The sequence below is a fragment of the Molossus molossus genome, unplaced genomic scaffold (assembly GCF_014108415.1).
Source record: "Molossus molossus isolate mMolMol1 unplaced genomic scaffold, mMolMol1.p scaffold_m16_p_11, whole genome shotgun sequence".
Classification (NCBI taxonomy): Eukaryota; Metazoa; Chordata; class Mammalia; order Chiroptera; family Molossidae; genus Molossus; species Molossus molossus.
The window spans coordinates 84,518,104-84,531,884 of record NW_023425346.1 but is presented as its reverse complement, the minus strand read 5'-3'; the positions used below and the strand labels follow the sequence as shown (position 1 = coordinate 84,531,884).

Sequence of the window (13,781 nt, the reverse complement as noted above, 5' to 3'; positions counted from 1 at the left end):
GACTATAATATTAAGTTATAATTTAAGGGCTAACTGCTAGAACATGGGGGTACTTTAAATGCTGAAAATGCAAAAGAAACTTTAATAAAGAGAAATAGGTATTCTTGTAGAAGGTCAGGAATCAAAAGATTATATAAATATAAGTTCTACATAACAAAGAATCTCTATTATGAGTGTTTAATTAAATGAATATTCTAACAAGGTAGTTTAGACATTCGAGTCACAACATGTGCCGAGTACTATGCAAAGCTCTGGAAGTACATGGATAAATGTCCCCAGACACACACACACACACACACCCGCCCATGTAGTGAAAGGGCTAGACATGTGCATGGGCGATAACAGAGGAAACCTCAAGAATATCACTGTAGCACCAGGATGTACAAAGACATAAAATATCATCATTTCCCTTGGGAGGTTACTCTCTAATAAAAAACGGTACACTTTCTTGTCCATCCATGATTTAACTAATAAAAATAAACACTTTAAGACAAAATACTAATGTCAAATTGTGAATTTGAAGTCCAAAATTTAAAGATTCCTTCAAGTCTTTGCTAACATGTCATCCATCTTCTTAGAGAGACCTCCTTTGACCACCCCCACCCCCATTTAAATCGACAGTATGCCTCTCAGCACTCTGTCTCTTTAGTCTGCTCTTTTCTCAAAACACGAATTGCCTCCTAACATATCATCTGATGTCTTATTTAAAATATCTCACTAGAGAGTGAACTTCACATGGACAGAATATTGGATCAGTTTTGTACACTGCCGTGCCTCCTGAGCCAACATCAGTGTTTGGCACAGGGTAGATACAATCTTTTAATTTTTGTTGGATAATGAATCATTGAATATTAATCTAAAGAAAATGGCATTAAAAAATACTGAGCCCTGGCCAGTTTGGCTCAGCAGTTGGAGCATCAGCCCATGGACCAAAGGGTCGTGGATTCCATTCCCAGTCAAGGGCATGTACCTACATTGCAGGTTGGATCCCCAGCCTCAGTCGACGTCCTGTGGGAGTCAACCAATCGATGTGTCTCTCTCACATACATATTTTTTTCTCTCTCTCTCCCTACCTCTCTCCCTTCCACTGTATCTAAAATAATCAATGGGAAAAAAAATCCCCGGGTGAGAATTAAAACAATAATAATAATAAATACTGAAAAGTATTATTATACATTCAAATTTTTAGTTTGTTTTAGGTATGAATTTAAAAATAAGTAAATTGCTGTTTTAAGTTGTCTTTTCATTACGTTTAACTAACAGTGCCTTTCTATAATATCTTAAATGTAGTCTCATTTTATGGTGAAAAAGAGAGGCGAGTGTTATTGGGGGGATTAGGGAGTGAAGAAGGAAAAGGTTACACCGGGGTGTGCCCATTAAGCACATTGTGTATTAGTGTTCAAATGCATATTGCCAGAGTTAAGACAAATAATCATGGTAATTCAAAACAAAAGGATTATTTATATCAGTTTTCTAGGTCTTTCACATGAAAGAGGTAGACTAAATACACACATGACCAACTGTTTCACTCATTATTTTACTTTATAAAATAGACAAATGAGAAAGGTTTTCTTCCCAATGTATTCTAAAATATAGGAGTAAAGAAAGAAAATCCTGTATTATTCTATTTAGTTTTAGAATAATTTATACAAATGAATCTTGAAAAAAAATTTTACATTGCTCATATTCTCACATATTTTTGCCATAACAACTTCAAGTGAAAAGTCTAAATCTAATTCAAAAGGGATCAAAAGTTATTTTGACACTAAAAGCTATTTACTTGTAATCACCGAAATTATTTGAATAAACATGTATTATTTACCCTGTTCAATTTGAAATTCGCGTCTAACTGGCTGCTGTGTACCTCTTAATCAATCATCACAGAGCCATGCGAGCAAGCAAGAAATTCCAAGGTGAGTTTGATCTTGGTAGAATTGAAAAAGAGTTTACTTTGCTTTACGCTCACTAAACATGAGAACAACTTTTCTCCTTCAAAATATGAGTACTTACAGAACCATTATTTACACTTGGCTACTTTGGAGTTCTCTGTGTTGTTTTAAACATGTCCTTACAGCTCTTCATTTTACTTTCTCCCCTATGGGTCTTTTACTAATATTCCAATAACTTTTCGTAGTGAAACTTTTATGTAAATTAAATTCCATGTGTGACAGGATCCAATTAATGGCTTAATTTTAACTGAGTACTCATTTGTACTATAGAATAAATCTTCATCACTAATTAAAAGCATATAAAGTCATAAGACTATTCTTCAAATCTCAAGATCATAGCCAAATAAAATTTTTTACTTAATTCATTATCTAATTTAAGATTTAAGTGTCTCAAAAATCAAAGGACTATTTAGATGTTGTTATTATTACTTTTATTCATATTGACTCAACCAAATTGACAATGAAATGCTGAAATATAACAAAGAATTGCTTTGGGTTGTATGTATTAGTCTTCAGCTTAGCAGTTAGAAATTTAAATGGCCTTTATTGATCGATTCATTTTCTTACTATTATTTATCGCCCAAACATACCTAGCCCACTAAAGGTAAAAAGGAGAGGAGCTTTGCCACAAGAGTCAACAGAACATGAAGTTTCTATTTGGAAATCTCAGTTCAATAAGGTCGAGTACATTAAATTTGGCAAATGCTTAGATCACAGATTTTGAGAAATAAAATAACTGTCTATTTGGAAATATATATTAATAACTATTACCCAAATTTGCTTATATACTCATAATCTAAATTGTAAACCAGCTTAGAAAGATGGTAAGGTAAAGTATAAATTTACCTTATTTTCAAGATAAGAGTAAAGTATACATTTCCATCCATCCAGGGGAGGAATTATTTTATGTTTAGAGAGGTTTGTCTTCTGGAGAAAAGCAGTGAGAACAGCAGATGCTTTAGGGGGAAAAACTTTATAGAATCTGGACAATCACTTCCTTTACCCTGGCCCCATCCATTCTAATCTATGCATAGCCCTATCCATTGGGGACGGTTTGAAGTCCTGCTCTGTGGAAGGAAAGAAGAGAGTGTATAGAAGAGGTTAGGCTGGAGAGGACAATTTTTTTTTTATCCTCACCCGAGGACATTTTTCCATTTTTTGTTCAGATAGAGTGGGACTGAGAGAGAGGAAGAGAGAGAGAGAGAGAAACATCGACATGAAAGGGACACATCGAGTGGCTGCCACCCACATGACCCATCCAGGGCCGGGGACAAACTGCAACCGAGGTACCTGCCCTTAGCGGGAACCGAACTCGGGTCTCTCTACACCACAGGCTGATGCTCTAACCACTGAGCAAAATTGGCCAGGACTGGAGAGGACAATTTTGACTGTTCTTTCACCTTTGCCATTTGGCTTTCTCTTTCCCTCCCACGCTTTGCCTGAAATATGGACTTTACTGGTTTTTCAGTTTGTTTGTTTGTTTGCTTGCTTGCTTGCTTCTTTTTGGTTTTGGTTTTATACTCCTGGTCATTTATACTCCTGTTTGTTAAAGGTCAATTTTTTCAGATGCTTTTGAAGACTTTGTCAGAAAAACAAGTCTTGAAGAGCCACTTGGCATAATGACTCTGATATGCCCTAGTTCTTACCCTCATTCCTGCCCTCTCTTCTTTCCACACACCCAGATTCTACCTCTTAGAAACCCACGGTTGATCATTGTGCCAAACAAGCAATGAAGGATTTGTCATTTTCAGAGTTAAGGTTGAACAAAAATGGGCATGTATAATTTACTGTCCTATATCCAAGTATATGATTAATGTATCCAATAAGATCATAGGCAACACCAGATAACATCAAGGAGAGAGAGGCGACCTTCTCTGTCTGACAGTGTCACCAGCACACAACATGGCATTTGGCACATGGTGGGTAGGTGGGGAAACCATTGTGCACCTCTCTGAATTCGTACTTTAGCCCTTGAAGTTAATTTTCAGGGACTTTGGAAAGGTCGTTTAATCCCTGGTCATAGGAAGAAGTAATAGGAATCGGTGACACTGGCAAATGGAATTAATCAAGACTGGCTCGGCCCTTCTTAACTCTCTTTTCAAAGAAACCTATTCTCAGTTTTACATCAAGGTGGTAGAGCCGCCATTGCGAATGAATACATTTGGTTACAGATCAAAGCCCTGTTTTGAAAACAACTTAAACAGTAATGAAACTGGTTCTCAGATCCCTATCTGTTTGCATGCTATATCTTATTTCTCAATTGATTCTAAATTTAGAGGTTGAAGAGAAGGTGTGATTATCACCCCTAAAATCCTACCAGTAGTAAATACCTGGCAAACACTAATTGGTTGAATGAATAAATGAATGAACAAATGGCTATCAGGTGGCAAAGATGCTGCATAATTCTGCTTTTGTTTCTCTGGGACATACAGACTGGCTTGCAAATCATACTCCTCCTCTGCTCCCAGTCATATTTAGACTATTCCTCTTAGACTCTGCTCACAAAAATGAGAAGTGATGGGCAATTTGTAGCTGTATTTAATTCCACATGATCTGTTTCCTGGAGACTAGGTAAGGGAAAAAAGAACACCTGCTTGCATAGTATTTTCTCTTCTATATTCCACCAAATAGAGATGTAAGTGGATGCAGCGATTTCTTTTTATAAAGCCATTATATCATAATTAAGCTTTATTCACACTTTAGTAAAATTACTTTAGTCAGGTAATCTACTAACTGTTTAGCTGAGTATTGCTTAATGATTAAATAATGAATTCAGTAAAAGAGGGAAAGTTAGAACAGAAAAGAAAAGATAAGCATGCACTCTCTTCCACACCCATCTTCCCGTTATTTATTTTAATGCTGATACTATTTTTCAGTTTATATTTTCATTGGTTATGTTTAATTATATTTTAAATTCTTAATTCATTTGTCTTGGTTTTTGTTCAACCATTTTCTAAAGCAGATTTCTTATTCAATATTTTTTCTAGGAGTGGTAAGTCTTACAAATCTTTCAAATCCAAAGATATTAAGTCTAATATTAAGATATTGGAGTTTCAGTCTCTCTTTGTCCCTTTGGCATCTTCTCCTAATATCTCTTGGGAGGAACAACTTTGAAATCACATCTGGTTCTAAGAATCCAAATTCAGGATAAGAATCCACAGGTTTTCAAGAATCTCAAGAAATAATGTTCTGATACGAATGGGGGTTCTAATGCAGAGCACTGCAGGGTATGTGAGCACTTTCTTCATGTATCCCTAAAACACAGGAACTAGTCCATGCTTCCAGTGACTCTGACACAGCCCCTAGACATCAATCAAGGTCCAATGTCCTTATGTGCCCTCAAGTTGCCCAATGTTCAAGAGCGGACATTCACTTTTTGGGACCTAAGAAGCTCAAGGTCAGCGTGCAACTGATTAAAATGGAATTCTCTCTCACACACACACACACACGCACACTTTTTTTCTATGCCTTCTAAAAATCTCTTGATTGACCTTGAACCAATATTCAAATTGTATATGCAATTAATATCTGCAACTCTTCAGAATTACAATGTTTCTCCCATCCATATAATAGGTTGCAAAACACACAACCAAGCCCTGCCCCACTCCAAACACGCACACACAAAAATAGGCCAAGGATTTGTAACCAATATGGATAGCAAGAAAAATACATTAAAACCAGAATTTTATACACTAATACTCTCAGTTTGAGGTTCAGTTTAAAAGGGTAGATGTTTCCAAGCATTTTCCAGAAGAAGAGCAATGCCACGACTATTAGTGGGAGTCACACAGCCAAACACCCTTTCAAAAAGCTTTGAAAATGTGTCCATGGTGTTACGCTCAGCTGATTTAGAGGGCTTAGTCTTAGGAAGTAACAGTCAACATTCAAACACAATTTATAAATTAACCTATAAAAGTTTTTGAAATGGCCCATATTTATTATTGATGTGAGGCTTTTCCTCTGCATGCAGTATTATGTTATTAAAAATCATCCACTTGTTCATTTTTCGTTCCATGTCCCAGCATCATTCTGAGCTAGCTTTGAGGATATTGATTGTTTACTTTGAACCAGTCTTCTTTGGATCTTTTAGTTCAAAACACTGGAAACACATCAAAAAGATGCTTTTCTTGCAGCCTAAAGTTGCTTCTGGTGAACACCTATTACGTTAGACTTTTGCATATGTGAAACTTGAAGGATTATATGAGAAAGAAACAAATTGAAAATTGAGAAACAGCATGTTTTGTTGCAAATATATGACAATATTTCGGTTGAAGTGAAAGAAATATGTCAACTCTAAATAGAATTGCCCTAAAATATCCTACCTAAAGAATTACTAATGGCCACATAAAACAAGAATCCTTACTTATTCTTTGATTTAAACAATGTGTTCTCAAAATGCAACCAATAAAAGGAAGGGAATAAACATAACTTATTTTATATTAAGATGAAGCCAGGTTAGACAACCATGGCTTCAGATATATAAACACAGTAACAAAAATGCCAAATTAAAAAGATCCATGTGGTGTTTGAGGCCTAATTATAATTCTAACCATATTGCTACAAGTAGATTTCACTCTGTGTACAGAAACAGACATCTACGTGTGCTTGTGTTAACCACGGTACTTACACACCTCTGAAATGGGAAGAAGGGCATTGTTTCTTCCCCTGGGTGTGAGACTTCACCAGTACAATGCAAAGCCTCAAGCTAGTTTAGAAATAAGTTTCATAAAAATATTTAGATATAGAACATTATGCCTACAATTATCCTCTTAAGCTGGTAGTGAAAATAGAAATGATTTACTCTGGGAAACTATATTACTGTTAAATCATTTGACTGTGTAAATTATTTGCATATCAGAAAAAGTAGAAGCCCCATGTGTTTATTTCCATTTTCACTAAGGCCTAAAGCCTTGTTTAACAGAAATAACATGTTTGATTTCTGGCTTACCTGATGATTCTTAGCTATTAGTTCATGTCAGTACTCATCCTCTTAAGAATAAAATAAATCTGACCCAAGTTTTGGCAAGAAGGAAGCTTAAAGCCAGAATTTATTTCCGTTTCTTATTACATAGATAATATGATAACAAGTTAAAATCTTGCAATATTCGTTATTGGTAAATGAAATCTTATTTTTTATTCTTGAAGTGACACTATAACAATATGGAAACTTACAATTCAGAATTACAGCACAATTTGCTACGTCTAGAATATTGAATGAGACTTGGCTGAAGTTATAATGTCAACATTTAAGGATTTCAAAGTACTGTAACAGCAGTAATCAATTAAGCCTTACAACATCCTAAGTTAATAGCCTTACAACATCCTAAGTTAATATTCAGTCATCTGCCTTTGGTTAAATATAAGCCAGTGTTGGGGGGAAAAAATCACAAGGTTAATTTCCTTGAATACTTCTATGTTCTGGGCATTTATAAACAAATGAGTCAGATTGATAAGCAACTTTTATTCTAGTTATGTTTCTCATTATAAATAAAATATAGCATCTAGAAAAATTCCATTACAAAATATATTTTAAAATTGTAGGTTTATTTACAAGCATGGAAGGGGCATCTGCTATGTGGTATAGTGTTCTGAATCCGGGAGGTATCTCCACTATTGAAAGGTCATTTTTACTTTACGGTAAAAAAGTAAAATGGTCTAATATTTAATTCTACATCATAGAAGGAACTCGTTCAGTAAAATTCTTAGTGATACAGAGACCCTATTGATTCATTTGTAAGAGCTTCACATTAGCCAATAATCTCCCTATAAAATGTATAAGATCATTATATGGCATTTATTAAGTTGGGAGGAAGAAAGAATAGACAAGCTTTGAAAGTATGTTCATGAGTTGAGCTCCTTAGACCAGATGAAGAAAATCAAGTGTAAACTCAAGATCACTAGGGCTGAGAAATCCAACACCAGGCGTGACCCTGGTCCGTGTAGCTGTCTTCAGGTTACCCTCTGTCATTGCAGAGACCCTGTGGAGCACTGGTCACATTCAGTCTTGTGAAACCTTGAAGTGACCTCTGTCTGGTATGACCATTGCTTAAGAGGTATTAGAAACCCTTTACTTCACACATCCCCACCTTTAGTACAGGTTAGAAACATTAAGAAAGTCTAAAGAAACTGTGAGGGCAGAGGAATGTTCTCTATTTCCACAGCAGTGGAATCTAAAGTAGCCTTTAAACCAGCAGTAAGTCTGGCTAAGCAGGTTTAAACAGAAACTCGGGGCATCATCGCGCGAGGCCAAGACCCAAGACCCAAGACCGGTGCCAGCTCTTTCGGCATTTCCCCTGCTGAAATTCTTCGTTTCTGACCCAGGGCTGGGACTAGAGGGAGGTGAGGGAGGTTGCAACATGGAAGGAAGACACCCAAGGCCCTGGTCGTGAGAGCCTCCATCCATGTAGCAAACCTTAGGGATCTCACTTGCCCCATCCTAGTCTAAGCCCTGTTCAGCTACAGCTTTTTCAAGGATTTCATGGCAAGAAGCTCCAAATATCTGTTGATGACAAACAAATGAGTCTATACTTCAGAAAGAGGGGAGATATAAAGTGGAGTACATCAACAAAAATGTTCAAAAAGGAGGCTACCTCCCAATTAAAGAAATATTGTCTAAAACAAAAATATGTACAGTTGCTAATCGATTCCAACTAATTCTGCAACAGTTCATTTGGGATTGAACCATAATTCATTATTTCAATAATTTGGATTGTCATGGATGAAATCCAGCCCTAGCCCGGCCAGTGTGGCTCAGTGGATCGTCATCCCATGGACTGAGAGGTCCTGGTTTGATTCCTAGTCAGGATACATGCCTGGGTAGGCTAAATCCCCAGTAGGGGGCGTGGAGGAGGCAGCCATTCAATGTTTCTATCTTACATCAAAGTTTCTATCTATCTCTCCCTTCTTCTCTCTAAAATAATCAATAAAAACGTTTTTTTAAAAGAAATCCAGCCATAAAACTTATCTTTAGTAAAAGTCTAACACAATTATTATTTTTGAAAGGATGTAATAACCATACCCCTACCCCACCTCTAATAATACAGAGGCTCCAAAATAACGATAAAATCTATTTCCTGTGAATGTCTTTAAAGCTGCTACAATATAACTAAATGGTTCTCATTGTAGGAGTTTTTGTAGTTGCCAATTCGAATCAAATCACAATAGCTCCTTAAGACTGAGCTAAATAGACACTTCTAAGTTAGAATCATAATATAACATCTTACAAAATGAAAACCTTTCAAAGAGAATAATAATTCCTGGGACTCATTTGTATCTAAAGTGCCAGAGAAAAGGATACTTGGACAGTTAGTTTCCTGCCTTAATTGTAACACAAATCATTATTTTTAAAAATAGATTAATGTTAGAAGCAGTACTTACTGAACCCTTTTCTATTCACAGAGAACTTAACTTTTTTAATTTAATACCTTCGATTTCCAAATTTATTTGCAAGTAAAAATAAAGCCATTTATTCTTGGTGGCTTTCCAAGACTTGTAAGCTTAAAATTTTTAAATTTGTAAGTTTCTTGAAATCAGAAACTATACACTAATTATCTACTTATTTCCATTTGTTTTTCTCCCTGTATACTATAATGATAAATGTTTCATGTTTACCTGTTAAATAATGAATTAATGAATGAATGAAATAAGATATTAAGTTGTACTTTCTGCATTTTGGAATTGAATTCACCATAGTGAGGAAAAATTATTTGCTTCATAGTCTTTGAATATAATTCATTATAAGAAATATATTCCTAGAGATAGGTTTAATTTAAGGCAAAGGTGAAAAAATCACCACTGTAAATATTTGAGAAATGTTATCACATATTTTTTATTGTAATAATGTGTAGTCCACAAATAACATGAAAAAACTCTGATGTAACTCTCTACTAAGTTCTTCTACTAAAATGCATAGAACAGAATTTATTTTTTAAATATCCAGTTTTGCTTTTAAAGAATTTTATAGATTTTTAAGTACTGATCATGTGTGGTGGTCACACAATCCTTTGAGTGAAGCAAGAATCATTTTCACACAAAATTCAGGTTTGAATTTTGAATATATGACATGGCCAAGTTCCAAGCATTGATGATAAATGCAGAAGAGGGATTAGAACCCAGACCTTTCTATTCCTATCCAGTGAGATTCCCGTGACACAGCTACAGTTGGCTGAATGTAATAATGAGCAATGCACATTTTCAATACTAATAGAAAGAGACTATGGTCTCTAAAACTTTCACATTTTATGGTGGTTGATCACGTATACCTTGGATGTTAAATTCCATTAAAATGTAGAGCACCTTGAAATTCTTTCCTCTTCCCACAAGTGAAATATAAACTGTGTCTATTAGCCAGGTATGCTATATAAATATTAGCCACAAACAATTATACAAGGAAGGGCCACAGAAAAGCACACGTGTGCCACTGTTATTGTCAAATTCACTCTCTTTGCAGCCAAGAGGAGAGGAAACGTGACCTCCAAAGACACTGAAAGGCCATCAATTCAGGACAGTGTTTATTGACCCGATAGCAGTATATCATCAACATTCATTTACTATCTATAACTAGTAGTGATCCTCACTGCCCGTCGCTAACCATTATGTAACTATAACCTAAGAATGTTAACTATTTGTCTTTAAAATAGTTATTCTTCAAAAAAGAATAAATTTGGATTTTTCCTCCTAAGAGAGTTGAGTTTTAAAAGTAAGGCAGGAAGAAAAGTAGGTAGGAGACTGTTTCAAAAGAAGTGAAGAATAACACAAGTCTCCTTGGACTGCTGTATAGAATTCTAACTCACTATAGTGAAGCTGAAGAACTTCTGCTTCCTCCAAAACTCTGGCCAGAAATAAATATGAGTAGTGGCTTTAACTTTATGAAATGATTGCTTATTCCTCCTACAAGTTTGTTATTCTTAGCTATGAACTTTGTCAGACCCTTCAAACCAGATCTGTCACCATGAGCTAGATGAACTGCTTTATGGTCGTCCATCCACTTAATTAAACTATTTCGTTGCAGTAGTAGTTGTATAGAGCACTTATTATGATCTTGGAGAACTTGCTTCTAATCTCATTCACATCTATGCTGTTTTAAGTAGTCACCCAATTTCTCTGTTTCTGATGTTTGGTGGAGATACAGCTATTCCTGCCTACCTATTTTTGTGAGAACAATAGACATTCTAAGGGGCACAACTTTGAAGTCTTAGAAGACACTTCTAACCCTAGGTGATATTGTTTTCATTGCTATTTATCTTACTTTCTTTGTTTCTCTGTGTGTGTGTCTCTCTCTGCTCTCTCCCACCTTCCACCTCTCACTCCTCACCTCCTGTCTCTCTGTCTCTGCCTCTCTTTCTTTTTACTCCTATCCCTTTCCCATTCCTTTTGGTGGGGGCCATAAGAATCTATGGGCTTGCTAAGCCCCGCAGATGTCACTTGGTTAGAACCATATTGGATCCTGACTGGAGCAACCTAAGCAGTACAATCTGTAGAAGCACTTGAAGGATTTTTAGTCAACACAGTGAACAAATAAAGTATAAGCAGAATACTTTAAATTATTACAACCTAATTTTATATCAACAGATAGGGGTTGTTTGGGGTTCTTTTCTACCTCACTTTTGACAGCTCTTAATACTAAAGAACTACTGTGATTACTTTCATTTTATATTCACAAAAGGTGATTTTCATTGGCAAAGTTCCCACAGAGTAACTTCAGACTTCTCTTCAGTTATAGAAAGGAACAGAAGTTTCTACTGAAATCACGTAATTCAGGAGTGAGTGGGGGAGAAAGAACACTGACTGTTCACTTCCTGGACCTGCTTTTCAGTTAGAGATCCACTCGGAGGGGCAGAATTATCAGCTGCTAATTGTCTCGGTGTCTTACTCTGCAAGCTAGAAGTCATTCATTTGGCCTTCTAAAGAAGGGCTAAGAGGAAAAAGAAAAAAAAAGAAAGAAAGAAAGAAAGAAAGAAAAATATTGCCTGCACAATGATCTGCAAATATCAGATATTTTTCTTTCAAATTTTTTCTGAAAAAAATGACATTTTAAAAGAGCACAATTGGTAGTGAGCCAATACAGAACTGGGGCTTAACATACTGTCATGAGGCTCATAAACACACAAGCAACCCCATGCTTGAACCCAAACTGTGAGCAGTAGTGTCCGGGCCCAGACAGAGCCCCAAAAGCCTTTACAAATATTTGCTTTCTAAACAGAACACTTACATGTTATGTTAACAGGAATTGAGACCCTTTGTGTTGGGGAAAAATTGCTGTATTTTTACTCTGAACAGATAAAAATAAGCATCAGATAAATCAGTAGGTTCTATAGTAAAGTAGATATTAATAAATCAGCACTCTTTGGAACTACATTCAAATCTATATTTGCTTCACACTAACCTACACCCCATAAACTTTTATCAGGAGCAATGAATGTGGAATATTACCTTGACAGAGAGGAGCCTAATGCCAGGTCTTGAAAATTTCCATTGATGTTGCGCAGTCACATTGGTAAAGCCAAAACCGGTCTTCAGGGTCTTCACCACTTTGCAAGCTGTCAAAATCCTCGTCATTTTGAAGATGTTGATTTGTGACTAAAATTAAATGAAATTACATATATTTTATGAGGACTTTGTTATAATAATTTTTAATTAATGTGAAAGAAAGCTGGGGAGAGGGGTGTGCAGTCAGGTGTTTAGGGCTGACTGCACAGGGGTCTTTGAATTTCCATTGATTCTGTTATTAAATGTCTTCAGCCACAGCTCCTCCTTCTCTTGACCCCTCCTCCCAAGGTAATGCCCCGTGATGTTCTATGGACATGTAATACAAATTGCAAAACATCAAACACTACCTCCTCCTGCTGAAATAATGCTAGTGTTGTAGAAAACCAGTCACCCATCAAAGGAATTGCTTATGCAGCTGAATAGAATGACCTAGACGTGGTGGACAACCTTAGAAATCTCACCCTAAAGAGTAGCAACTTTCTAGTAATGCTAAGGATCAAAGGCTTTTACTTGTATTGGATATGATGCCTAATTTACCTCAAAAGAGATTTTGGATTCCCAAAGAAACCTGAAGACTTGCTATTTTCTTCTTGGAAAAAGTGGAAATCACATACAGTAAAAAGGACATCAGAATAGACTTTTCTTCACAAATATAGAGTAAACTTATCTATATGGTTGTTGTTTCATTTTGTTCTTTTGAGTTAATAAAGTTTTGTGTTCCAAATTTCAAAACAATGAGTAATAGTCAGTAAAACATAACTAGAGCAAAGTAGCCTATTTAAATCCCTCTTAACTGTTAGGTTTTTAAGTGTATGAAACAATGGTAAACATTGATTTTAATTAAAAATAAAGTGTTCTAATTATTAAAAGTTACAAATAAAATTTTCAAAAATTGAGCATTCATGTTTCAACCTGAGCTGAAATCGATAACTTAGTCCTTCACCCATATGGTTGATCAGGCAGGCAAAGAGCCTCATTGGCTGGTGGAAGCTCTCACGTAAGTCATGTGTCTATGTAGATCAGGCAATACTGCGCATCTTCCTTTGATAACCTTGCAAATGAGGCCAAGAAATAAAAGCTTCCTCCTAGGGCCTCCCAACACAGAAAAGATGACACAGAATGACACAGTGACTGTGAACTTCACTGACATAGGATGAGTGCTAGAACTGGGGACTAGGGGTGAGGATGGTTTTTGTTGTTGTTGTTTTTTAAAGAACTAATTTAAAGTTCAATCCTCTTTATGTATAAACACTCTCTGAGTTCAAACTACTTTCTATCACAGCTCCTGGTGATGGAAAACTAAAAAAATCATCTAATCTAGAGTATATAAGTAATGAATAAAAT

At 35.8% G+C, this 13,781-nt stretch overlaps 1 protein-coding gene across 1 annotated transcript in view; it reads right to left on the bottom strand.

The window, feature by feature from the left end:
- Positions 1–13,781, bottom strand: part of CPS1 (carbamoyl-phosphate synthase 1) — a 135,514-nt gene that overhangs the window by 100,836 nt on the left and 20,897 nt on the right. The window contains exon 4 of the mRNA XM_036254973.1: positions 12,381–12,527. Within this exon, the coding sequence (XP_036110866.1) occupies positions 12,381–12,527 (147 nt within the window). The remainder of the gene's footprint in view (positions 1–12,380; positions 12,528–13,781) is intronic.